We start from the raw sequence: 25,473 nt of genomic DNA on the forward strand, positions 1-25,473 counted from the left end.
AAATAAAAATAATACTACGTCTTCCACCCTAGGGGATGCGTTAGATGACAAACAAGTGGCAACGATATCTATCCCTTAGATAGGCAATATAAGTTACAAATTGGGGCGTTTACTCAGAGCCCATAATTACAGAGTCGCCTATTCTACTAATAATAGTTTACATAGGAATTTAATTCACTCCTTGCAGAGTAAGAGCGATAAACTTTCCCAATCAGGAGTATACAAAATTACAAGCGGGTATTGTCCAAAATTTTACATCGGGCAAACGGGACGAGCTCTGGATCCCAGGTATAAAGAGCATATTCCTACTAGAAGCGGTGACGGTACTAAGGGCTCTACTTATGCGGAACACCGTGTGCGAACGGCTCATGCGCCGAGCGCTCCAGTTAATATCGAGTTACTCCATGCCGAGGTTAAGGGCTTAAAACTGGATGTTTTGGGAAAAATGCAGATCTTTAAGCATCTGCAACATGCTAAAGACAATATCCTTAACGACCAACTCCTACTAAGATATAGAAAATTCTTCGAAGGTTTCGCGCCTTTACTTTGTTCTTCATACTTGTAAATCTGATGATCTGGGGATTTTCACATGCGTGCGCTGATTGGCGAGCGCGGGTGGTCAAGCTGTTCATCTTCTTTCTTTTTATCCTCATTTTCCTTTTACGATGAAGGTGATTTTAGCCCGTTGAACACCTCACCTTTTATCCCTATATCTTTGTTACCACGACATCTTTAGATTACGTCCCCTCAGCCCCCCCCCCCCCCCCCCCCCAGGCTAACTACTGGCTTTAGGTATAGTTTTGAAGAGTTCATCCTGTTGTCATAGTTAGCTTCATATATAAGTTTCTTTACTAGCATAAGAAACCGTGTGCGGTTATTTTTAGGTTTCATCTCCCATTTAGCTCGTCTCTTGTTCTATCCAGTCCATTTTTTGATGTACGTTGATCCACGGTTGGGAATATATGGGCTATTTAGCCACGACCCATGTATAAACTTTCTCGTATTCGTATGCGCATGCGCATTCAAGTAACTTCCCTAGTCTTGCGCATGTGTATAGGTAGCGGGTCAGGCGTGTAAGTGAGGGACCATAGCTGCAGTTTATGGCGGGTCATGGCCCATCGAACATGGGCCGGTGTGAGGTGGAGCGTACACCATTAAGTTAAGTAGTGGTTTTGACTTTGTACATATGTACTGTTTGTGTTTTCCTTTTCTTTTTCGTTTATAAATGTATAACTATGGTGTTCTTTTAATCATTGACAAAGGTCTTCTTAGGCACTTGTGGGTTTTATTGTTGTTCTGAAGAAGGTGTAGTTATCTACGACGAAACCTGGGGTAACACTTAAAACTAGGTGCTTTTTCGCAATCGAGGCGGGTTTTTAGTTTTTTTTTAATATATTAACCAACGACTGCTGACGTGCTGCGATGTTGAAGGTTCTTAAGTGAGTTCTTCCTGTTCTATGGAGATGCTGACGGTGGAAGCTTCTGACAGTACAAGGTGGGATGAGAGGGCAGGTTTTTGGTATTGGAGAGGATGCTTTAGGAGTGAGATGAGGTGTGTAAATGTGAAATGAGTAATGAATTGGATGCAGTTGGTGAGGAGAAATTTGGCAGTGGAACAATAGTATGCAGCTTTCGGTTGTAGTGGGATTATGATCTGATAGGGTTTTTTTAAATAAAACAAACATAATTAACATTCTACATCTTTATTCTTAATATACGTGTACCTGTTTGTCTACAAAGCCACCCTAGTGGAGAACACATTTCTCCCAACGAGCCGGCCGGAGTGGCCGAGCGGTTAAAGGCACTACAGTCTGGAACCGCACGACCGCTACGGTCGCAGGTTCGAATCCTGCCTCGGGCATGGATGTGTGTGATGTCCTTAGGTTAGTTAGGTTTAAGTAGTTCTAAGTTCTAGGGGACTGATGACCACAGCAGTTAAGTCCCATAGTGCTCAGAGCCATTTGAACCATTTTTTTTTCTCCCAACGAAGGACCACTTTTTTGAAACCGTCACTACAGAATATTTGACTTCGTTGACGGAGCCACAACCTCACCTCTGCTTGCACCGCTTCATCACTATCGTAATGAAGTCATCGAATGTGTTTTTTAAGTTTTGGAAAGAAATGGAAATGGGATGGGGCCAATTCGCGACTGTATGGAGGATGGTCGATGACAGTGACGGACTGTTGCAAATATCGCAGCGCTCGAGTGCGATCTGGCGTTGTCATACTGAATGAGAGGGTGCTAGGGTGATAACCGCGTCCGTGTCTGCTCCACTCCATACTTTTGTTAGTACGTCACGTGCCCGCAACCCCACCAGAAGGCCTCCAACGCCACGGGGGGGGGGGGGGGGGGGGGCGGCGGTCGTAAAGTTTGGCTCAAAAAATGGTTCAAATGGCTCTGAGCACTATGGGACTTAACATCTGAGGTCATCAGTCCCCTAGAACTTAGAACTACTTAAACCTAAGTAACCTAAGGACATCACACACATCCATGCCCGAGGCAGGATTCGAACCTGCGACCGTAGCGTTCGCGCGGTTCCAGACTGAAGCGCCTAGATCCGCTCGGCCACACCGGCCGGCCGGAGTCACTGAGTGCACCCCGCTTGCCAATAGCGCATGGCAGACCGGATGGTCACCCATCCTAGTCTAGCCCAACCCGACAGCGCTTAACTTCGGTGATCTGACAGGAACCCGTGTTTGTTCGTGCGTGTACTAAGCTAAACATGTGGTTTCGTACTGAAATTTTTATGTTTCAGTCCACAGCCACATTATGTTTCTTGCACGATGTCATTTTGGTTGCATCAAACGAACAAATACTAGTTCAGTGTTCAAAATGGTTCAAATGGCTATGAGCACTATGGGACTTAACATCTGAGGTCATCAGTCCCCTAGAACTTGGAACAACTTAAACCTAACTAACCTAAGGACATCACACACATCCATGCCCGAGGCAGGATTCGAACCTGCGACCGTAGCGTTCGCGCGGTTCTAGACTGAAGCGCCTAGATCCGCTCGGCCATACCGGCCGGCCGGAGTCACTGAGTGCACCCCGCTTGCCAATAGCGCATGGCAGACCGGATGGTCACCCATCCTAGTCTAGCCCAACCCGACAGCGCTTAACTTCGGTGATCTGACAGGAACCCGTGTTTGTTCGTGCGTGTACTAAGCTAAACATGTGGTTTCGTACTGAAATTTTTATGTTTCAGTCCACAGCCACATTACGTTTCTTGCACGATGTCATTTTGGTTGCATCAAACGAACAAATACTAGTTCAGTGTTCAAAATGGTTCAAATGGCTATGAGCACTATGGGACTTAACATCTGAGGTCATCAGTCCCCTAGAACTTAGAACTACTTAAACCTAACTAACCTAAGGACATCACACACATCCATGTCCGAGGCAGGATTCGAACCTGCGACCGTAGCGTTCGCGCGGTTCCAGACTGAAGCGCCTAGATCCGCTCGGCCACACCGGCCGGCCGCAGTCACTGAGTGCACCCCGCTTGCCAATAGCACATGGCAGACCGGATGGTCACCCATCCTAGTCTAGCCCAACACGACAGCGCTTAACTTCGGTGATCTGACAGGAACCCGTGTTTGTTCGTGCGTGTACTAAGCTAAACATGTGGTTTCGTACTGAAATTTTTATGTTTCAGTCCACAGCCACATTATGTTTCTTGCACGATGTCATTTTGGTTGCATCAAACGAACAAATACTAGTTCAGTGTTCAAAATGGTTCAAATGGCTATGAGCACTATGGGACTTAACATCTGAGGTCATCAGTCCCCTAGAACTTAGAACTACTTAAACCTAACTAACCTAAGGACATCACACACATCCATGCCCGAGGCAGGATTCGAGCCTGCGACCGTGGCGTTCGCGCGGTTCCAGACTGAAGCGCCTAGATCCGCTCGGCCACACCGGCCGGCCGGAGTCACTGAGTGCACCCCGCTTGCCAATAGCGCATGGCAGACCGGATGGTCACCCATCCTAGTCCAGCCCAACCTGACAGCGCTTAACTTCGGTGATCTGACAGGAACCCGTGTTTGTTCGTGCGTGTGCTAAGCTAAACATGTGGTTTCGTACTGAAATTTTTATGTTTCAGTCCACAGCCACATTATGTTTCTTGCACGATGTCATTTTGGTTGCATCAAACGAACAAATACTAGTTCAGTGTTCAAAATGGTTCAAATGGCTATGAGCACTATGGGACTTAACATCTGAGGTCCTCAGTCCCCTAGAACTTGGAACAAACCTAACTAACCTAAGGACATCACACACATCCATGCCCGAGGTAGGATTTGAACCTGCGACTGTAGCGGTCGCGCGGGTCCGGACTGAAGCGCCTAGTACCGCTCGGCCACACCGGCCGGCCGTAATGTTGGGGCTGTTCAGTGTACATACTTACATGTAAACATGTATACATTCACTATGAGATGGAAAGTATACGGACACCCCTCCCTATGTAATCCAGAATTGACCACCAGGTGTTACGGGAGGTGGACTCACCAGCGTAAATGAAGGCTGGGAGTATTGCGTTGCCAGCTGAGATGCAGCAACAGCAGCATGCGCCGGTCAGCATAGCTCAGTCACTTCGAATGTGGACCGGTTATTGGTTGTCATACGAGTAACAAATTCATCAGGAACATTTTAACACGTGTACAGCTCTCCGAGTTGACTGTTGGTGGTGTGATTGTGATGTGGAAATGTGAAGGACCAAGCATAGTTATACCGAGACCAGGCAGACGTCATATACTGACCCACGGGGACCGTCAGGCATTGCGAAGGGTGGCTGTAAAATATCGCATGAAATCAATGAAAAGAATCACTCGTGAGTTTCAAAGTGCCACCAGCAGCCCAGCTAGATCAATACTGTGGCTCTGGAGTAAGACGAAAGCAGTAAAATGGACGAGCAGCTCCTCATAATGAGGTTTTCACTCTGCAGCGGAGTGTGCGCTGATATGAAACTTCCTGGCAGATTAAAACTGTGTGCCGGACCGAGACTCGAGCTCGGGACCTTTGCCTTTCGCGGGCAAGTGCTGTAACAACTGAGTTTGGAAGGTAGGAGACGAGGTACTGGCAGAAGTAAAGCTGTGAGGAGGGGACGTGAGTCGTGCTTGGGTAGCTCAGTTGGTAGAGCACTTGCCCGCAAAAGGCAAAGGTCCCGAACTCGAGTCTCGGTCCGGCACAGTTTTAATCTGCTAGGAAGTTTCAGTTCCTCATAAATCTCACATTTCTGTAATCAGTGCTAACTGACGCTTTCGGTGATGTAAATAGTGATGCAACTGGACAGTTATTTGGAGTGTGGCAATCCGATGGAAGGGTTTTGTTTTGCCTAAGGCCTGGAGAACGTTACCTGCCACCATGTGTAGTACCCACAGTGAAGTACGGAGAAGTTACAGTGAAGTTTTGTTTTATGTTATGGGGATGTTTCTCGTGTTTGGGGTGTGATCCCTTGTTCTACTTAATAAAGTGCAAAATCTGGAAGGATATGAACATATCTTACAGCATTGTGTATTGTGAAAAGTAAGTGAACAATTCCGAGACTGTTTTTATCAGCATGACAATGCACCATGTCATAAATCAGCATCTATGAAGGAATGGTTTGTGGACAACAGTATTTCTGAAATCGATTGGCCCAGACAGAGTCCTGATGCGAACCGAAAGCAACACCTTTCGGACGAGTTAGAACATCGACTTTACTCCAGACACCAGAGTCCAGCATCACTACCGTCTCTGGTTTCGGCTCTTGAGGAAACATGGGCTGCCACTGCTCCACAGACATTCAGACACCTCACTGAAAGTGTGCCCAGCAGAGTTCAAGGCGATTTAAAGGCGAAGGTAGACACATCTCATATTAATGTGCACTAGCAGGTGTCAGCACGCTTATGATCAGATAGTGGATATACAGGGTGTTTCAAAAAGAATATGCTTATTTAGAATGCACATATTTATTAAACTTTTAAGACATACGAAACTTTACACACATATTTACGAACCTCTCAAGTTTAGATTGCAGGTGTTCAATATGTCCTCCATCAGAGACACGAACAATATCACATCGATACTCAAATTCCTCCCATACTCGGGCAAGCATGTCCTTCGTCACTGATGTTATGGTAGTACAGATCCGGTTCTTCGACTCTTCCAGGGTCTGTGGGAGTGGTGGTACATAAACGTTGTCGTTAAAGAAACCCCACAGGAAGAAGTCAGAGGATGTCATATCCAGTGACCGTGGAGCCCAGCTGAGACGTGCTAAGTCGCCAGCTCCTTGACGACCAATCCAACGGTTCTGTAGTTTCATTCAGATATTCACGCACTTGGTGACTCCAGTGAGGGGATGTGCCGTCTTGTTGAAAAATGAAGTTGTCTTCGTGCAGCCTCGGAAATAACCAGTTTTGTAACATAGTGAGATACTGCTGACCGTTAACCGTCTTTCATCATAGAAGAATGGGCGGTAAACAGATCACTGGGATATCGCACGAAACAAATTGACTTTGGGCGAATCTCGTACATGTTCAGTGGCTGCATGTGGATGCTGCAGGCCCCAAATTCGAACACTGTGTTTGTTTACCTGATCACTAACATGGAAAGTCGCTTCATCACTGAACACGATGCGTTGTGCGAAAGTGTTATCATCGTCAATAGCACCAAGAATCTCGTTATAAAATGCCACACGTTTGCGTTTGTCATCAGGACGCAGACTTTGTAACAACTGTAACTTGTACGGCTTCATAACCAACCGACATCTCAAAACACGCCAAATTGTTGTCGTAGGTAGTTGCAATCCCGCCTGGCACGACGAGTTGATTTTGAAGGACTACGTTGGAAAGCAGTTTGAATTCGAGCAACATTTTCTTCAGGAACACGAGGGCGTCCAGGACTCTATCGTTTACATACACATCCTCCGTCTAGAAACTGTCGGTACCACCTGCGAATGTTCCACCCATTCGGAGGATCAATTTGCTTCCACAATCTAAAACGTCTCTGCACTGTAATCACGGGATTGCACCTCGCAAACTCGAGAACACAAAATGATCTCTGCTGTGGGGTAGCCATTTTAAACATATGACAGTTACCAAGCAAAACAGAAGACAAATGACATCTAACGGCTATTAATATGAACCTGACTGTTTTCGTTTCTCCAATAGCCGAGCTGAGGAGCAGCGATCGATAATTAGATCTTCACTCTGCAGCGGAGTGTGTGCTGATATGAAACTTCCTGGCAGATTAAAACTGTGTGCCGGACCGAGACTCGAACTCGGAACCTTTGCCTTTTGCGGGAAAGTGCTCTACCATCTGAGCTACCCAAGCACGACTCACGACCCCTCCTCACAGCTTTAATTCCGCCAGTACATCGTCTCCTAACTTCCAAACTTCACAGAAGCTCTCCTGCAGACCTTGCAGAACTAGCACTCCTGGAAGAAAGGATATTACGGAGACATGGCTTAGCCACAGCCTGGGGGATGTTTCCAGAATGAGATTTTCATTCTGCAGCGAAGTGTGCGCTGTTATGAAACTTCCTGGCAGATTAAAACTGTGTGCTGTGTGATGGTAGAGCACTTGCCCGCAAAAGGCAAAGGTCCCGAGTTCGAGTCTCGGTCCGGCACACAGTTTTAATCTGCCAGAAAGTTTCATATCAGCGCACACTCCGCTGCAGAGTGAAAATCTGATTCTGGAAACATCCCCGAGACTGTGGCTAAGCCATGTCTCCGCAATATCCTTTATTCCAGGTGTGCTAGTTCTGCAAGGTCTGCAGGAGAGCTTCTGTGACGTTTGGAAAGTAGGAGACGAGGTACTGGTGGAATTAAAGCTGTGAGGACGTGTCGTGAGTCGTGCTTGGATAGCTCAGATGGTAGAGCACTCGCCCGCGATAGGCAAAGGCCCCGAGTTCGAGTCTCGGTCCGGCACGCAGTTTTAATCTGCCAGTTTGGACAAAATAAAACTTTGTAATACGTATATTCTTTCTGAAACACCCTGTATAATGATTTTTTAATATGTAGGTAAATAAGTAGAATCTATATTATATCTATTTATAGATAAATAATTACCAATAGTATCAAAAGTTATTCAACCTTTTTTGACTATTGATAACACACTAAATAGTATCTGATGTGGGTAAGACTGTTCAGATACTGGGTGGTTACAATTAAAGTGCAACTACTCACAGAGGTCTAGTGTGGGTTTTAATTACCGTATGGCAGTGAAACCTGGTAGATTTGTGGAACCAATTTAGTCTAGAAAAAAATTAGTTCCAATTTTGGCCACAAGGTGCAAATCTGGCGCTGTGCAGCATTCGTCGACGTCTCCAGTGCTCATAGTGAACAAATATTGTGTAGGCTGGGGCTAATAATGAAACCAACTTTGTGTTTTTCTCAATTGTTTGCGTTTTTCTGCCGGCATCCTGTTCCTATTCCACTGTATATGAAAGTCCGCCTCCGTAGCGTAACGGTAGCGTTACCGCCTACCACGCAGGGGGCCCGGGTTCGATTCCCGGCAGGGGACTAGGTGTCGTGTGTCGTCATTGACTCGCAAGTCGCCGACGTGGCGTCACCTAAAAAGGACTTGCAATACGGCGGCCAACAATGCCATACGACCGTTTCCATTTGTATATGAAAACATTAAACCTTTGACAATATTGACTGGAATACTCTCTTTCAAATTCTGAACGTGGCAGGGGTAAAATACAAGGAGCGAAAGGAAGTGAGACAGGGTTGTAGCCTCTCCCCGATGTTATTCAATCTGTATATTGAGCAAGCAGTAAAGGAAACAAAAGAAAAATTCGGAGTATGTATTAAAATTCATGGAGAAGAAATAAAAGCTTTGAGGATTGCCGATGACATTGTAATTCTGTCAGAGACAGCAAAGGACTTGGAAGAGCAGTTGAACGGAATGGACAGTGTCTTGAGAGGAGGATATAAGATGAACATCAACAAAAGCAAAACGAGGATAATGGAATGTAGTCGAATTAAGTCTGGTGATGCTGAGAGAATTAGATTAGGAAATAAGACACTTAAAGTAGTAAAGGAGTTTTGCTGTTTGGAGAGCAAAATAACTGATGATGGTCGAAGCAGAGAGGATATAAAATGTAGACTGGCAATGGCAAGGAAAGTGTTTCTGAAGAAGAGGAATTTGTTAACATCGAGTATAGATTTAAGTGTCAGGAAGTCTTTCTGAAAGTATTTGTATGGAGTGTAGCCATGTATGGAAGTGAAACATGGACGATCAATAGTTTGGACAAGAAGAGAATAGAAGCTTTTGAAATGTGGTGCTACAGAAGAATGCTGAAGATTAGATGGGTAGATCACATAACTAATGAGGAGGTATTGAATAGGATTGGTGAGAAGAGGAGTTTGTGGCAAAACTTCACTAGAAGAAGGGATCGGTTGGTAGGACATGTTATGAGGCATCAAGGGATCACCAATTCAGCATTGGAGGGCAGTGTGGAGGGTAAAAATCGTAGAGGGAGACCAAGAGATGAATACAATAAGCAGATTCAGAAGGATGTAGGTTGCAGTAGGTACTGGGAGATGAAGAAGCTTGCACAGGATAGAGTAGCATGGAGAGCTGTTGTCAAACCAGTCTCAGGACTGAAGACCACAACAACAACAAGATGAAAACATTTCTTTATGTCTTTCTTACTTTCACAGATTTGCACCTGGAGAGCGTAAAGCGGTTCCACATTAACGTTTTAGAGCATCTAACAAGCTTCGCTGCCGTATGATAATTACGCTGGACCTCTGTGAGTAGCTGCAGCTTAAGTATGATCACCCGGTACTTTTATGGTGTCTTTAACAACCCTACGACGAAAAAACCGCGCGTATTTCACTCACACATGACACGGAATTACAGAATTTGGCGTTGCGTTTTGAACGCACCCCGTACACGCGAATAATACTGCGCCGCGCTAGACGCCCAGAGCGGGCAGCGAGACGTCACGGACACGTCATCGCAGGCGGGCTGTCACCGCGTTGGCCGCCCTCCGCCGCGTTGCGTGGGAAGGTATGCGTGGAACGCGCTGCGGCCGGTGCGTGCCCTCGCGCCTCATCAGCATGCGAGCGCTCCGGCGGCGATAATTACTGTCCTGCGGCCGCGGCAGGACTGCGGAAGAATGCAAGAAGCATTGTTCCGACGCCGCCGACCGTCGCCCGCCTCCGAGGACACTCGGCGCAGATCGTTAGCTGGCTGCTGGGAAGCTCACCTCCCCAGTCGGTCAACAGACTCTCGCACCTTCCTGCGATTCGCGACCAAATCATACTTGTCATGGGACGTTCCGGAAATCACTTTCGCCCGATGAATCACAAAGCGGCACGTTCTTCCGCATACGAAGTCACCGTCAAATTCTAGTGCGTCAGCACTCGGCCCTCAAGTTCTACATTTACATCGCCGTCTACGTACATACTCCGCATACCACCATACGGTGTATGACGGAGGGTATCCAGGGCAACGAGACCATTTGGGATTCGTGCCAAGCATTTGCTTGAGTCCCTTGGTGTGGAGCGTGTGGAACCCCAACTCCAGGGTTTTACCCGCCTGCCTCCCTGGTTGCTCCAGAGGCCCAGCGTCCTTTTAGACTTGTCAGAGTACCGGACGAACTGCACTCCTGCGTTTGTTTTACCTCCTTATTTTACGACGTTTTAAACCAGCATCTCGACCATGTACCAGTATTTACGGATGGCTCTAAACAGGGGGACTCTGTTGGTTGTGCTGTTGTTTTCCCTGATCGAGTCGTCAAGTTACGGCTTCCTGCGGCGTTTACCATCTTTGATGCCGAATTGTTTGCGATCTTGCGGGCATTGGAGCAGATGAGATGTGTTCCCAGTCTTAAGGTTCTCATCTGTTCTGACTCCCTGAGTGCCCTTCAGACCATGCAACACTTGTACCCAGCGGATACGGTCGTCCAGAACATCCACGATGCCCTACTCCACCTGCAACGGCAGGGGAAGGAGGTTTCTTTCTGCTGGGTGCCGGAGTACGTGGGTATTAGGGGAAACGAACTGGCGGGTGTGGCTGCCAAAGATGCATGTTCCCTCCCTCACGTTGTTGAATGTGCCGTCCCCCTCCATGCTGTTACCTCCCTTTTGGCGTTTTCGTGTTATGCTTCAATGGGAAGAGGAGTGGCTGGCAGTCGGTGAAAATAAGCTGCGTCTGGTCAAGGCCACCACGCGGCCATGGCGTACGTCCCACCAGTCATGCAGGCGGGATGAGGTTCTCCTCACTCGCCTCCGCATCGGGCACAGTCCCTTAACGCATGGTTTTTTACTCCGGCGGCAGGACCCCCCAATCTGTAGGGCTTGTGGCGTCCAGATTACTGTCCGCCACATTTTACTTGACTGTCCTTTATTCTCTGACCAGAGGGCGACGGTTTCCTTGCCACCGGATTAGCCCTCTATTTTGCAAGACGACGCAACGAATGTGGTTAAGGTCTTACGGTTTTGTGTCCTGTCCAATTTGTTGCCTCGGATTTTAGGGAGAGGATTTTAATGTGCTGCTGGGTGACTGGCTCACCCAGGTTTTAGGTAAGAGGCCCGCCAGTCACGATTACCTACTTGTTTCACTTCGATTTCTGTTCGTGTCCTTTAGTCGTTCTCCTTGTTCGCTGTCCTTCTTCGTCCCTTCACCGCATGTGTTACTGTTTCAATGCGTTTGGGCGCTGATGACCACGCTGTTTAGCGCCCGAAAACCTCAAACCACACACCACACACACACACATTGTATCACTCCTAGTCATTCCCTTTCCTGCATTGTGTTGTACAGGTCCCGGCTGTCAGTTTTCGGGGTGACGTTCCATGTCTGTCGCACTTAGTCGGCCAATACAGGGACGGTTAATGCTGTTTGTGGATGACGCTGGAGGTGTCGTCCAAAGAGGTCCCCCAAGTGCTCGATTGGAGGCAGATCTGGTGATCAAGCAGGCCGAGGCAACATATCTACAGTCTGTAGAGGATTTTGGGTTACAACAGCGGTATTTGGTCGAGCGTTAACCTGCTGGAAAACACCCCCTGGAGTGCTTTTCCTGAATGGCACGGCAACAGCCGAGTCACCAGGTTGACGTACAAATTTGCAGCCAGGATGCGTGTAATAACCACGAGAGGGCCCTGCTGTCACACAAAATTGCACCCCAGAGCATAGCTTCATGTGTAGGTTGCAATGGTTCTTTATTTACGTGACCATTACGGCACTCCAACCCCAGTTCTCGATACCAGTAATATCGTACTACTTTTCTGCTAAGTAACAGACATATGTTTGTGTCAATATTCACATTTGGTTTTATTAATGTATAGGTACTCCGATGTATCGATGTATCACAGTGATATAGTTCTTGTGTGTATTCATTTCTGTGGGACTGTCATAATCTTTGACTTACTTGTAACCGTTTTGGCGCGAATGCGCACAGAACAGTCTTTGCGCTGCCCGAGGGATTCGTGATCGATGCAAAATCAGTAAGAACCCAGTGGCGAAGAGTACTCTCGGCAAAGGCGAACTGAGATTCCTACCAGATCTTGCGACTTCTTTGTTTTCAACTCTTTCAGTTGCTTGGCAAAGCCAGGGTTGTTACCCATTTCTGTGTCTTCCATAACAGAAGTTTGTGCTGCGCTCAAATGATGATATTATCGGTACGAATCCTGTTGGTGAAAGGAATGTGCACCTCCAGTTTTCGTCTCTCAAGGAGTCAGAGGTCGCTGCTCTTTCCATCAACAGGATATCCGCCATTACGCTGTGTTATGTGTCATATTTCTATGTGACGTCCCGCGGAATGGAGGTATGTGACACTGATGATGTTATTTCGATCGTTTACGTGTACATATTTACCACATAACCGATAGTACAGTGTGCCGAATGCGTTCTTACTGCACGCATTTTATCAATAGACCTTTGGCAGTCCATCCGGTGCTTCACAAGAGGAACAGAGAAGGTGTGGCGCGTGTGGTTTCTACCTATCCCTTTCATCTTCATAACCATCCATACGTACAACTTACACACCCGAAACTACACTGCTGGCCACCGTAAATGCAACACCAAGAAAGACAAGAGGCAGCACAACAAGATTTATTTTGTAGATAACATGTTGACCAAGTATCAAATGATTACGTTTACAGACGTCTGTGACATGTGGTTCCTGCCAGAATCAGTAGCCAGAGTAGCCGCCATTGTTGGAGATCACCGCTGCCACACGTCTCGGCATTGAGTCAAAGAGACGTTGGATGTGTTCCTGGGGTACAGCAGCCCAAGCAGCTTCCATACGTTGCCAAAGATCATCTGGTGTGGCAGCTGGGGATGTAATCTGGGTCACTCGTTGAGCAACCATGGACCACATGTTTTCTATCGGCGAAAGATCCGCAGAGCGAGCCGGCCAGGGAAGCAATTCAATCTGGTTATTGACGAAGAACCTTTGGACAATGCGTGCCACGTGTGGTCGCGCATTATCCTGTTGAAATATGGCTGTGGCCGAGCCCTGAAGGTAAGGAAGGACAACTGGCTCCAGCACCTCGGATATGTAGCGCCGGCTATTTAAAGTACCGGCAATGCGTACTAGAGGCGTGCGAGAGTAATATCCAATACCGCCCCATACCATAATACCCGGTGCAAGACCAGTGTGGCGGTGCATAATGCAGCTGTCCAGCATCCACTCTCCACGGTGTCTCCACACTCGAATCCGACCATCGTGGTGCTGCAGACAGAAGCGTGCCTCGTCAGTAAAGACAACGTCATTCCATTCTGCCGTCCACATCCGTCTGTCATCACACCATTGGCGACGGAGACGTCTGTGGTTCTGCGTCAACGGTAGACGAAGCAATGGACGTCTTGCGGACAGACCACTCTGCTGTAAACGGCGTCGAATGGTACGCGCAGACACTGGATGATGCGTTACAGACGCAATGTGCTGTGCTATGGTTCGGGATGTCACTGAGCGATCCGTCACTGCCATGCGCACAATTTGCCTATCAGCACGTGCAGTGGGGCACCGAGGTGAATGCGATCGACCACGTCGGTCCGTCGTACCCTCCTGCATCCAACGGTCACATATCCGCATTACAGTTGTTTGGTTTCGTCCAACACGACTAGCGATTTCTCTGTATGATAATCCACAATCTCGGTAAGCCACTATCCTTCCTCTGTCGAACTCGGATACTTGTTCAAAAGATGTTCGCTGTTGTCTACGAGGCATAACTGATCGTCTTGTGAAACAACCACAAGGTAAACACACGTGCCGAACGTACACTCGTCGAAATCGCCAAGCCTTAAATGGCGGTATGAGGTGGCGCCACAGGCGCGCGTGATGTGCGTCTGCGCTGAAATTCTAATCAGTTGCATATCTCATCGCTGCAAACCCATGGTGTAAATTTCACTTGATTCGGATGCTTCCTTCAGGGTGTTGCATTTACGGTGGCCAGCAGTGTATATTGCATAACCTCTCACCATAGTCATCCAAAGGCTACTCGGTCAGGAACCTCACTGACTGCAGAAGAATTGTCTTCAGTGACGAATGCCGCTTCGAAGTGAGACCCGATAACCAGCGAAAACGAGTCTGGAAAAGTCTCGGACAGCAGTGGGATACCAACCAGAATGTCGCCCGACATAGGGCCCGACAACTAGGAATCTTTTCGTAGCAGGATCCCTTTGGTTGTCATCTGCGACACCTCACAGCACAGAGAGTGGTATCTCGACGAGATTCTCCGCCCCGTTTCGTTTCCCTTTATGGCAAGCCATCCTGAACTTATATTTCAGCAAGGTAATGCACGTCTGGATGCGGCAAGAGTTTGCACTGATTGTCTTCGTGCTCACAAAAACCCTACCTTGGCTAGCAAGGTCCCGGATCTCTCCATAGTTGAGAAAGTTTGCAGGGCTATGGTCAGGGCCTCCATCTAGCTCGGAATTTTCACGATCTAACGTGCCAATTGGAAAGAATCTAATGACATGTCTCAGGAGGACATCCAACAGTTCCGTCAATCAGTCCCCAGCCGAATAACTGCTTGCATCAGCTCCGTCAATGTCCGCCCCCGGTAGCTGAGTGGTCAGCGCAACAGAATGTCAATGCCAAGAGCCCGGGTTCGATTCCCGGCTTGGTCGGAGATTTTCTGTGCTCAGTGACTGGGTGCTGTGTTCTCCTAACCATCATCATATCATCCCCATCGACGCGCAAGTGCCGAAGTGGCTTCAAATCGAAAGACTTGCACCCGCCGAACGGTCTACCCGACGGGAGGCCATAGGCCGCCAACCAGTGCCTTGTCGAATAACTGTTAGCGAGGTCTACTAACCAGGTGTGCTCCATCTGCATACTACATAGCCCAGTAGATAGATAGACTGCTTCTGAACAAGAAGACCTTAAGAGTGAGTGTTTAAGAGCAGAAATATGTTTTGGAAGCTTTACCTACCGCCTGTCACGTGGGGCATAAGACACTTAGCATCGCCACGAGGCGTCAGAGGCCATTTCATCTGTGGCAAAACCTGTTCCCCATGACGCGACCTATCTCCCATAGACGTATGTCGCTAAGACTTTGAAACACCCTGCATGCACAGGGTACGCCAGAAATATTACGAAAAGTTGTGAGGGGTTGTATAGAGTACCTTGTGGAACAAATAGAGGTTAGGAAGCTGTGTCCGGAAACATCATCCAAAGACGCTACAGAGAGTTGAAGTTACAGGGCTGCCTCTAGGTTACCACTTCGGCAGCAAACCTGATTTTGTGAATTGCCTGACATTAGGTGGAAAGTCTCGTAATGTTGTTTGCTATTCAGTAATCGAGAATGATTGCCACGATCGCCAGTGGAGAAGATGGAGATAGCTGCTGCGTAGACTGGTTTCGTCTCCTATGAAAAAACCTCTGTTATAACCGAAACCAAACTAATACAAAAAATATCGCTTATTTAGAACTAAAATACCCGTTTCGGCTTTAACCGGTCAGTTTTGCCCATCCCTGTTACATAAGCGCGGTGAACGGTGTCACACGTTGAGGGATCGTTGTGTAGGACACAAATAAGTTGCGTTGTCGTGTGAGACAATGTTATCAGCACCTGACAGAGTTTGAAAGGGGAGTCTTTGTGGCTCTCGGTTTAGCCGGCTGATCGGATCGTGCACTATCAACATTTATGGAGCACGGGTGTGATAGCGGCCTGATGTTGGACTGTATGGCAACGTTAGGACGGGCCCACTCGTATAGAACAACACAGACTGAAGCGCTGCTGGTGATATTAGGCTTGCTACCTCTAGACCTAGCAGTAAGGAGAGGTGCACAATATTGGCTCAAAAAGCGCGAATACGATGAGGTAAAGGAGGTACCGAGCACAAGAGCCGTATCGAATAAGTAAGCAAAAGCATGCTTTGATAGAGAATGGCAAGAAATCTGGGACAGGCAGAAACAGGGAGGAGAACCTACCAGGTCTTCCCCAACATACAGATAAAAGAAAGAACGAGAATGACATACTTCGTTCTGACCAAGGGAGCTATAAATTGCCTATCGGGACGTGGTCCGTATCCCACCTACATACTAAAAAATACGGCTCAAATGGCTCTAAGCACTATGGGACTTGACATCTGAGGTCATCGTTCCCCTAGATTTAGAACTACGCAAACCTAACTAACCTAAGGACATCACACACATCCATGACCGAGGCAGGATTCGAACCTGCGACCGTAGCAGCAGCGTGGTTCCGGACTGAAGCGCCTAAACAATACGATAGCTCATCACAGACACTTGTGAATGTGGAGCAACCTATACCCCGGATCGTACCGTCTGGGAGTGTGCTGTTAGACATGATGTTACAGACCAGGACAGGGACGCATTTGAAAATTCAACAGTCCATAACATAAAAAAGGTATGAGGAACTGTGGCATAAGCTGAACTCGCTCACAGCTAAGGTATCAGGTTGTGAACTGAAGCCTACATGGCCGAGAGACAACCAATAAGAGGCCTTACATCATGATAACGCGACGCGCCACGGCAGAACATCCACTTACAACCACCTTCTGGAAGCAGTAAAGGAGACGGGCCTCGGGAAGGACCCGGAAGGACTTCCCGAGACTCTGTCAGCCATCTCCCAATCTCTACACCTTGTTTGGCAAACAGCATAGCCCTGTCAATCCTGAGTTGCACCTCAGCGCCCCCGGGGCAACCATCCAGACAAATGAGAGATCCAGGTTGGTTCTAATACCAAGTACAGTGGGGTAGTGTTGTGCAGTGCAGTGTAGTATGGTAATAGTGTAGTCTAGAATTATAAATTACAAAACTTGTGATCTACCAATGACGCATAGTGTAATAATTGGTGTCCAAAATTAAAGCAACAACCGAAAGTTTGGAAGGGTTGCGTTTATCTTTCCATAAAATAGTATATACAGGTTATAGTAATATGGAATCAATGTAAAGAATACATAATGTTAACAACTGCAACATGTATAACGGTGGGAAAAAATGTTCTTAGCTTTTACCAACTTAACGGATTTACACACACGTTCCGAAAACTGGTTAATGCGCTCAGCATGGGATATGACCAGCTGTGGCAGCAATACGAGCCTGACAGCAAGGCGGCACGCTGTGAATGATGTCCCCAATCTCATATTGAGGCAATAACGCCCATTCTTCCCGCAGAGATACTCGCAAATCTTGGAGAGTGGTTTGTGGATGCTGACGAGATGCAAACCTGTCTCCCTAGTGGATCCCACACATGCTCTGTGGGATTCAAGTCGGGAGAGTGAGCAGGCCATGCTACATGTACAGTATCTTCCATTTAGAAGAATAAATCAACCACCCATGCTCTATGAGGTCGAGAATTATCGTCCTCAATACGAAATCCGGGTCCACAGCACCTCGCAACAACCGCACGTGAGGTCCCAAGATCTCCTCACAATACCTGACAGGAGTTAAACCTTGCCAATTTACCCATACAGTTTCATGAAGAGGTGTTCGGGAGGTCAAGATAATCCCTGCCCACAACATTAGGGATTTTCCCCGATACCGGTCTCTTTCCACAGTGTTTGGGTCTCGAAATCGTGTTCTACGTTCCCTCCAGGTGCGAATCCGTCGGAAATGACTCTCCAGACCAAATCAAGACTCATCTATGAAAAAAGCATTGATCCACTTTCGACAGTCCAGGTGACATATTGACGATACCACTGTAGACATTCCTTTCTGTGAAGACACGTTAGAGGCATGTCTCTGACAATAAATGGCGCTCTGCCGAAGCCTTCTGCACACCGTTTGCCTCGACACAACGCGTCCAGTGGATGCTGCGATGTCAGATACCAGTTGCTGTGAAGTACTAAGGCGGTACCGTCGTGTCCTTACTGCCAAATAACGGTCCTCTCTTTCTGATGTCACTCGTGGTCGGCCCTGCCCTGGTCTTCGGGAACAGTTTCGGTCTCTGTTATCTGTCTCCACATCCGAGAAACAACAGAACGATTCTCATTAAGCCATCTGGCCACATCAGTATGCGAGTGTCTTGATTCCATTCTTCCTATGGCCCTCCACCGCAGAGAGTCTGGTAGGCGTCTCCTCTGTGCCATACTGCACCGTCTGTGACTGTGCACACAGCGATTATGGCTTGAGACTACCCGGGAAGCACTACCCCATTTGCTTTGTGCTCTGACGTCATCGTTGGCGTGGTTGTCTGTGGACCGGAACGCCATCTTCCGTGCGGAACACTATCGTACAGACATGTGAATTAGACACAGGACAGGGAAATAGTGGTTGTTGCTTTAATTTTGGACACCAGTGTAGATCACTAGTGCGAGCCTTCTGGATTCCGGATGGCCGAATGGTAGTATGAACACTTTTCCTTTTTTTTAGTTACTGTGATGTCTTTCTTTAATGTAGTTATTCTATGTAGATTTTTCCTCCCTTAAATAGCATGATACTTAGTTATTACTAAAACATTAGAAATTATGTTAAAATATTATTTGTTTCATTCATACCAATTTATGTGCGACATTCGGTCTGTTCTTTTTTTTTACAGATAACACACTAAAACGAACATCTACATGTACATCTACGTGGATAGTCTGCAAAACTGGTTCAAATGGCTCTGAGCACTATGGGACAACTTCTGAGGTCAGCATTCTCCTAGAACTTAGAACTAATTAAACCTAACTAACCTAAGGACATCAAACACGTCCATGCCCGAGGCAGGATTCGAACCTGCGACCGTAGCGGTCGCTCGGTTCCAGACTGTAGCGCCTAGAACCGCACGGCCACTCCGGCCGGCTGTCCAGCCCAAATCCTGTATCATTTCAGTGACCTCTCTCCCACATTTCGCGATAATACAAAACGTGCTACCCTTCTTGGAACTTTTTCGATGCACTCCGTCAGTCCTATCTGGTAAGGATCCCACACCGCGCAGCAGTATTCTAAAAGAGGACGGACAAGCAGTCTCCTTAGTAGGTCTGTTACATTTTCTAAGTGTCCTGCCAATGAAACACAGACTTTGGTTAGCCTTCCCCATAACATTTTCTGTGTTCCTTCCAATTTAAGTTATTTGTAATTGTAATTCCTAGGTATGTAGTTTAACTTACGGCTTTTGGATTAGACAAATTTATCATGTAACCAAAGTTAACGAATTCCTTTTAGCACTCGTGTGGATCACCTCACACTTTTCGTTATTTAGGGTCAACTGCCAATTTTCGCACTATTCAGATATCTTTTCTAAATTGTTTTGCAATTTGTTTTGATCTTCTAATGACTTTATTAGTCGATAAACGACAGCGTCATCCGCAAACAACCTAAGGCGGCTGCTCAGATTGTCTCGCAAATCGTTTATATGGATCAGGAACAGCAAAGGGCCTATACCACTACCTTTGGGAACGCCAGAAATCACTTCTGTTTCGCTCGATGGCTTTCCGTCAATTACTAAGAACTGTGACCTCTCTGAAAGGAAACCACAAATCCAGTCATATAACTGAGACGATATTCCATAAGCACGCAATTTCACTACAAGCCTTCCGGAAATCGCCGGCCGCGGTGGTCTCGCGGTTCTAGGCGCGCAGTCAGGAACCGTGCGACTGCTACGGTCGCAGGTTCGAATCCTGCCTCGGGCATGGATGTGTGTGCTGTCCTTAGGTTAGTTAGGTTTAAGTAGTTCTAAGTTCTAGGGGACTAATGACCACAGCAGTTGAGTCCCATAGTGCTCAGAGCCATTTGAACCATTTTCTTCCGGAAATCCAGAAATAAGGAATTGATCTGAAATCCCTTGTCAATATCACTCAACACTTTATGTGAGGCCGGCCGGAGTGGTCGAGCGGTTATAGGCGCTACAGTCTGGAACCGCGCGACCGTTACGGTCGCAGGTTCGAATCCTGCCTCGATCATGGATGTGTGTGATGTCCTTAGGTTAGTTAGGCTTAATTAGTTCTAAGTTCTAGGGGACTGATGAGCTCAGAAGTTAAGTCCCATAGTGCTCAGAGCCATTTGAACCAACCACTTTATGAAGAGCTAGTTCTGTTTCACAGGAACGATGCTTTCTAAACCCGAGTTTACTGTGTGTCAATAGACCGTTTTCTTCGAGGTTGGCTGATAATTTGATCAACAGAGACAAGGGGTTTCCTCTTAGCAAAACGTGGAATCCTGTATTATTTCGCATCAAAATTGAACGTTCTTCGGTGCGGCCCTGAGTGCGACATGTCGTTGCCAGCAGTGTTCCACTAAGGGCGGCGCCACATCCCTGTCTTGGAGGGCAGCAACGGTGATGGGCCGCGCATACGCTGTGTACTGAACGGTGGCCTTTATAGGACGTCGATTTGCAGCCTGGCGTCAGTTCTCAGCGGGACTCATCAGCAGAAGCAGCATATTCCTGAAGATGGCGACCAGTTGGATCGCCGAAATATCGAGTCCAGTTGATTTTAGGATCCGGCAGCAAACCCGAAGAGACTTTCTGAGGTGTGGGGTTGATCTATTATTCTGTTATTCTGCGCAACGGATTAATCTGAGATGTACCCTCCTTTACCCTGTGGCTCCTGCAAGATGCAATTCCCACCCCAACACTACTACAGAAGTCAGACAGACGCTCCTAACGTTCTAAAGAGAAATGCCTGAAAAACTTTCAGCAATAAATATCTTCTGGAGTCGTCCGCTGTAAGGAAATGACACAAAAATTCACAAAATTTCTTACGTAACTAGTGGGATATTTGGGTATTGGAGTAGTGCTAGTTAGTGTAAGAAAAACATGGAACTAACGAAAGTTATTACTTATTTTGCAAAAATTCTGCGAAATCACAATGGCACTTTTACTTATGAATTGAACAAGTTATATCCTGGTTCTTTTTGGAATGTGAAGTTACCTTTCAAAGATAGGATTCGTTGATGAAATTTCTATACAGAGTTTAAGATTGTTATTGACTTGGCAGAATGGCTGAGAGGCACGCCTGCTCAACTTGAATAATTATCCTTTAGAATGTTGCTTGGTACGGTTGAGGCTGTCGCGTGTGAAATGCAGTGAAGTGTACTGTTGTGGAGGAAATATGGGGCTCACAATAGCTGTAGCACACAATACCGTAAGTTGTGATGACTGCTGTCTGCGCCGCTCGCTGCAGACAAAGAAGATAACTCCTATCTGGATTGACCTTCGCCAATCAAACTCTCCCTATGCCTTGATGAAGTCAAGGATTCCTATTCGCCCCTAGTCTAACTACTGGCGTGGTACACCCGTCAGACAACCAGTCCACCGCGGTGCCACTCAAAATTCGCTCGCAGGTGTTTAAATATAATTCTGTCCATTCACACCGCACAATAAGTGTGGCGGCCAACACAGTGAACAACGATTAATCGAAAGGACTCAATATAGAGTCGCCCTCTGATTCGCTCTCGACAGAGGTACTCTCCCAGTGAAGTACTGAGGAGAGACTTGTTCCTCACTCTTTTTTCGAGTCCACGTACGAGCGCGCACGCTCTCGTTACGTGTTCTCGCTCCAAGAGCGACAACGGAACGGCGCCTCCCCACGCCAGACGTGAAGGGGTATATCTTTCGGTCTCTTCCGCTATTCCTTCAGCTCAAGGCCTCAGAAATATCGTCTGCCAATCAGCATTGCTCTTCTAAAACGGGAGAATGACGTTTCGTTTAAGGCGACCAATCTGGAAATCTGTAGCATTGGCGTTTGGCGTTTTGCTATCTCCCTGTGAAAATCTCTGAAACTGCGTGCTACGTGTAAAGAATGCGTAGGCTGGCCGCTTCCACACAGTGTAGCGGAATTTGCTTTTAAGCCGAACACGGGGTCGTTCCCCCTTTTCACTCGGGCCCACGCTGTCCGCTATGGGCGGTCACCGGCCGACACGGGCTGGCTCGTCCTCTGAAGGGCCTGGCGCCCCATTGTGCGGCCTCTCTCCCCAACTAAAAGCCTCTGTGACCGTCGTGTCTGGAATGTATGTGTGCACGCCAGCCTCGAGTATTTCAACCAAGGTGCGCTCACTTGTGAATTGCATATCGTTTACATGAATTCATACAACACTGACTTTATCTTATCGAGTTTGGGTTCGAATGAAGCGTCTTGATGTGCGGAACACGATTGTGAGGGAGGAATATGTAAGCACTGAAGGTCAGGAGACCACGAGGCCTACAACTTTCATCACTTAAATCTTGATAACATGCCATTGTAGCAGCGGTAACCGATCGAGCAAGTGCGCCAGACACTTATCGTTTTACATAGGCGTTGCCGACCTCAGCGCCGTATTGTGTCTGTTTACAAATCTCTGTATTTGAATACGCATGCCTATAGCGTATATGAGAACGACTGCATGGGACCAGTGAGCTGACTCACCGTCGTAGTAGCCGCCGGATAGGTCCTCTCCGCGCTGCCCGCTGTCCTCGAGCGCGCTGTCGCCCCTCCAGCTGATGCGGTTGTCGGCCGGCAGCCGGCCCGACCGCTGCGCCTCGTAGAAGAGCAGCGACAGCGACAGCACCTTGTCGTACGAGTAGGCGCGTGCCAGGGGCGTGGCCAGCACGCTGCACGCCGCCGACAGCAGCACCACGTGTGTCCACAGCATCTGCAAGGTGGGGACGACACGGTCAGCGAGGTAGCGGCAACAGCAGCAGCACAGTACAGCGCTCTGCAGCCAAGCCGAGTGTTGCACTCATTTCTACAACTCATTTTTTGAGAAACAGCTGAAATCGCTAAAACTGGCCCCCGATGGGGTCTCTGTCAGATTCTATACTGAATTTGCGGCTGAGTTAGCCCCTCTTTTCACTACAATCTATCATAGAACCCTCGAACAAAAGAAACGTGCCCAGCTCTCGGAAAAAGGCGCAGGTCACACCCGTCTATAAGAAGGGTAGCAGAAGTTAGTGCATATGAGGTGTGGCTAGAAAAAAACCGGACTAGTACTGGTGAAACAATAAAACGAATGCAATAAGGCTGAAAGTCGCGTGGCCTGTCACGTGACTCTCGCTCCGCCTACTGCTCGAGTTTCATCTGCCTCCTGCACTCAGTCTGCCCGTGGCGTCTGTTTTAAGTAGTTGACGTTTTGTCTGTGCGTCGGAAAATGTTGAGTGTACAGAAAGAACAGCGTGTTAACATCAAATTTTGTTTCAAACTAGGAAAATCTGCAAGTGAAACGTTTGTAATGTTACAACAAGTGTACGGCGATGATTGTTTATCGCGAACACAAGTGTTTGAGTGGTTTAAACGATTTAAAGATGGCCGCGAAGACACCAGTGATGACACTCGCACTGGCAGACCATTGTCAGCAAAAACTGATGCAAACATTGAAAAAATCGGTAAACTTTTTCGACAAGATCGCCGTTTAACAATCAGAGCAGTGTCTGAGTTAACAGGAGTTGACAAGGAATAAATGTAAATTGATGCAGATGAATAGGAAAAAGAATCCTGTAATGTTTCAATACTCCATTAGTAGTGTAACGCTTGACACAGTCACGTCGATTAAGTATTTGGGCGTAACACTGCAGAGCGATATGAAGTGGGACAAGCATATAATGGTAGTTGTGGGGAAGGCGGATAGTCGTCTTCGGTTCATTGGTAGAATTTTGGGATGATGTGGTTCATCTGTAAAGGAGACCGCTTATAAAACGCCAATACGACCTATTCTTGAGTACTGCTCGAGCGTTCGGGATCCCTATCAGGTCGAATTGAGGGAGGACATAGAAGCAATTCAGAGGCGGGCTGCTAGATTTGTTACTGGTAGGTTTGATGATCACCCGAGTGTTACGGAAATGCTTCAGGAACTCGGGTGGGAGTCTCTAGAGGAAAGGAGGCCTTTTCGTGAATCGCTACTGAGGAAATTTAGAGAATCAGCATTTGAGGCTGACTGCAGTACAATTTTACTGCCGCCAACTTATATTTCGCGGAAAGACCACAAAGATAAGATAAGAGAGATTAGAGGCATATAGAGATTTTTCCCTCGTTCTGTTTGGGAGTGGAACAGGGAGAGAAGATGCTAGTTGTGGTACGAGGTACCCTCCGCCACGCACCGTATGGTGGATTGCTGAGTATGTATGTATATGTAGATGTAGATCTTGAACAGCATCACCTCCTCAGTGCCAAGTACAGTGGTTTTTGAAAACATCGGTCGTGTGAAACCCAACTCCGACTTTTCTCACATGACATACTTAAAGCTTTGGATCGAGACATCTATATAGATGCAATGTTTCTCCATTTCCGAAAATCATTTGCCTCAGTAACGCACCTGCGCTTATTGTCGAAGTGCGATCATATGGCGTATCAAGTGAAATTTTTGACTGGACTGAGGAATTTTTGGTAGGGAGGAGACAGCAAGTTATCTTGGACGGAGAGCCGTCGTCAGATGTAGAACTAACTTCGGGTGTGCCCCACGGAAGTGTGTTGGGATCCTTAACGTTCATGTCGTATATTAATGACCTCACAGACAATATTAATAGTAAAATCTGTCTTTCTGCATATGATGCAGTTGTCTATAATGAACTACTATCTAAGAGAAGCTGATTAAATATTCAGTCAGATCTTAAAAAGATTTCAACATGGTGCAGAGATTGGCAAAGTGCTCTAAACGTTCAGAAATGTAAAATTTTGCGCTTCACAAAACGAAAAAACGTAGTATCCTATGACTATATTATCAGTGGGGCACTGTTAGAATCTACCGACTCGTACGAATACCTGGGTGTAACACTTTGTAGGGATATGAAATGGAATGATCACATAGGTTCAGGAGTGGGTAAAGCAGTAGTCTTGGTTTATTGGTGGAATGCTGGAGAAGTTCAATCATTCTGCAAAAGAGGTTGCTTACAGATCACTCGTGCGTACCATCCTAGAATATTGCTCAAGTGTGTGGGACGCATTCCAGATAGGACTAACTGGGAATACTGAACGTATACGGAGAAGCGTAGCACGAATGGTCATAGGTTTGTTTAATCCATGGGAGAGTGTCGCAGAGATACTGAAGAAACTGAAATGGCAGACTCCTGAAGACAGACGTAAACTATCCAGAGAAATTCTATTGACGTGGTTTCAAGAACTGGCTTCAAACGATTACTCTAGGGACATACTACAACCCTCTACGTAT

General features: G+C 47.2%; 1 protein-coding gene across 1 annotated transcript in view; it reads right to left on the reverse strand.

Moving 5' to 3' along the window:
* The window catches only part of LOC126203699 (endoglucanase E-4-like), a 390,595-nt gene that overhangs the window by 128,034 nt on the left and 237,088 nt on the right, over positions 1-25,473 (reverse strand). Inside the window, exon 2 of the mRNA XM_049938068.1 lies at positions 22,740-22,965. Within this exon, the coding sequence (XP_049794025.1) occupies positions 22,740-22,965 (226 nt within the window). The remainder of the gene's footprint in view (positions 1-22,739; positions 22,966-25,473) is intronic.

This window comes from Schistocerca nitens, chromosome 9 (assembly GCF_023898315.1).
Source record: "Schistocerca nitens isolate TAMUIC-IGC-003100 chromosome 9, iqSchNite1.1, whole genome shotgun sequence".
Taxonomy (NCBI): domain Eukaryota; kingdom Metazoa; phylum Arthropoda; class Insecta; order Orthoptera; family Acrididae; genus Schistocerca; species Schistocerca nitens.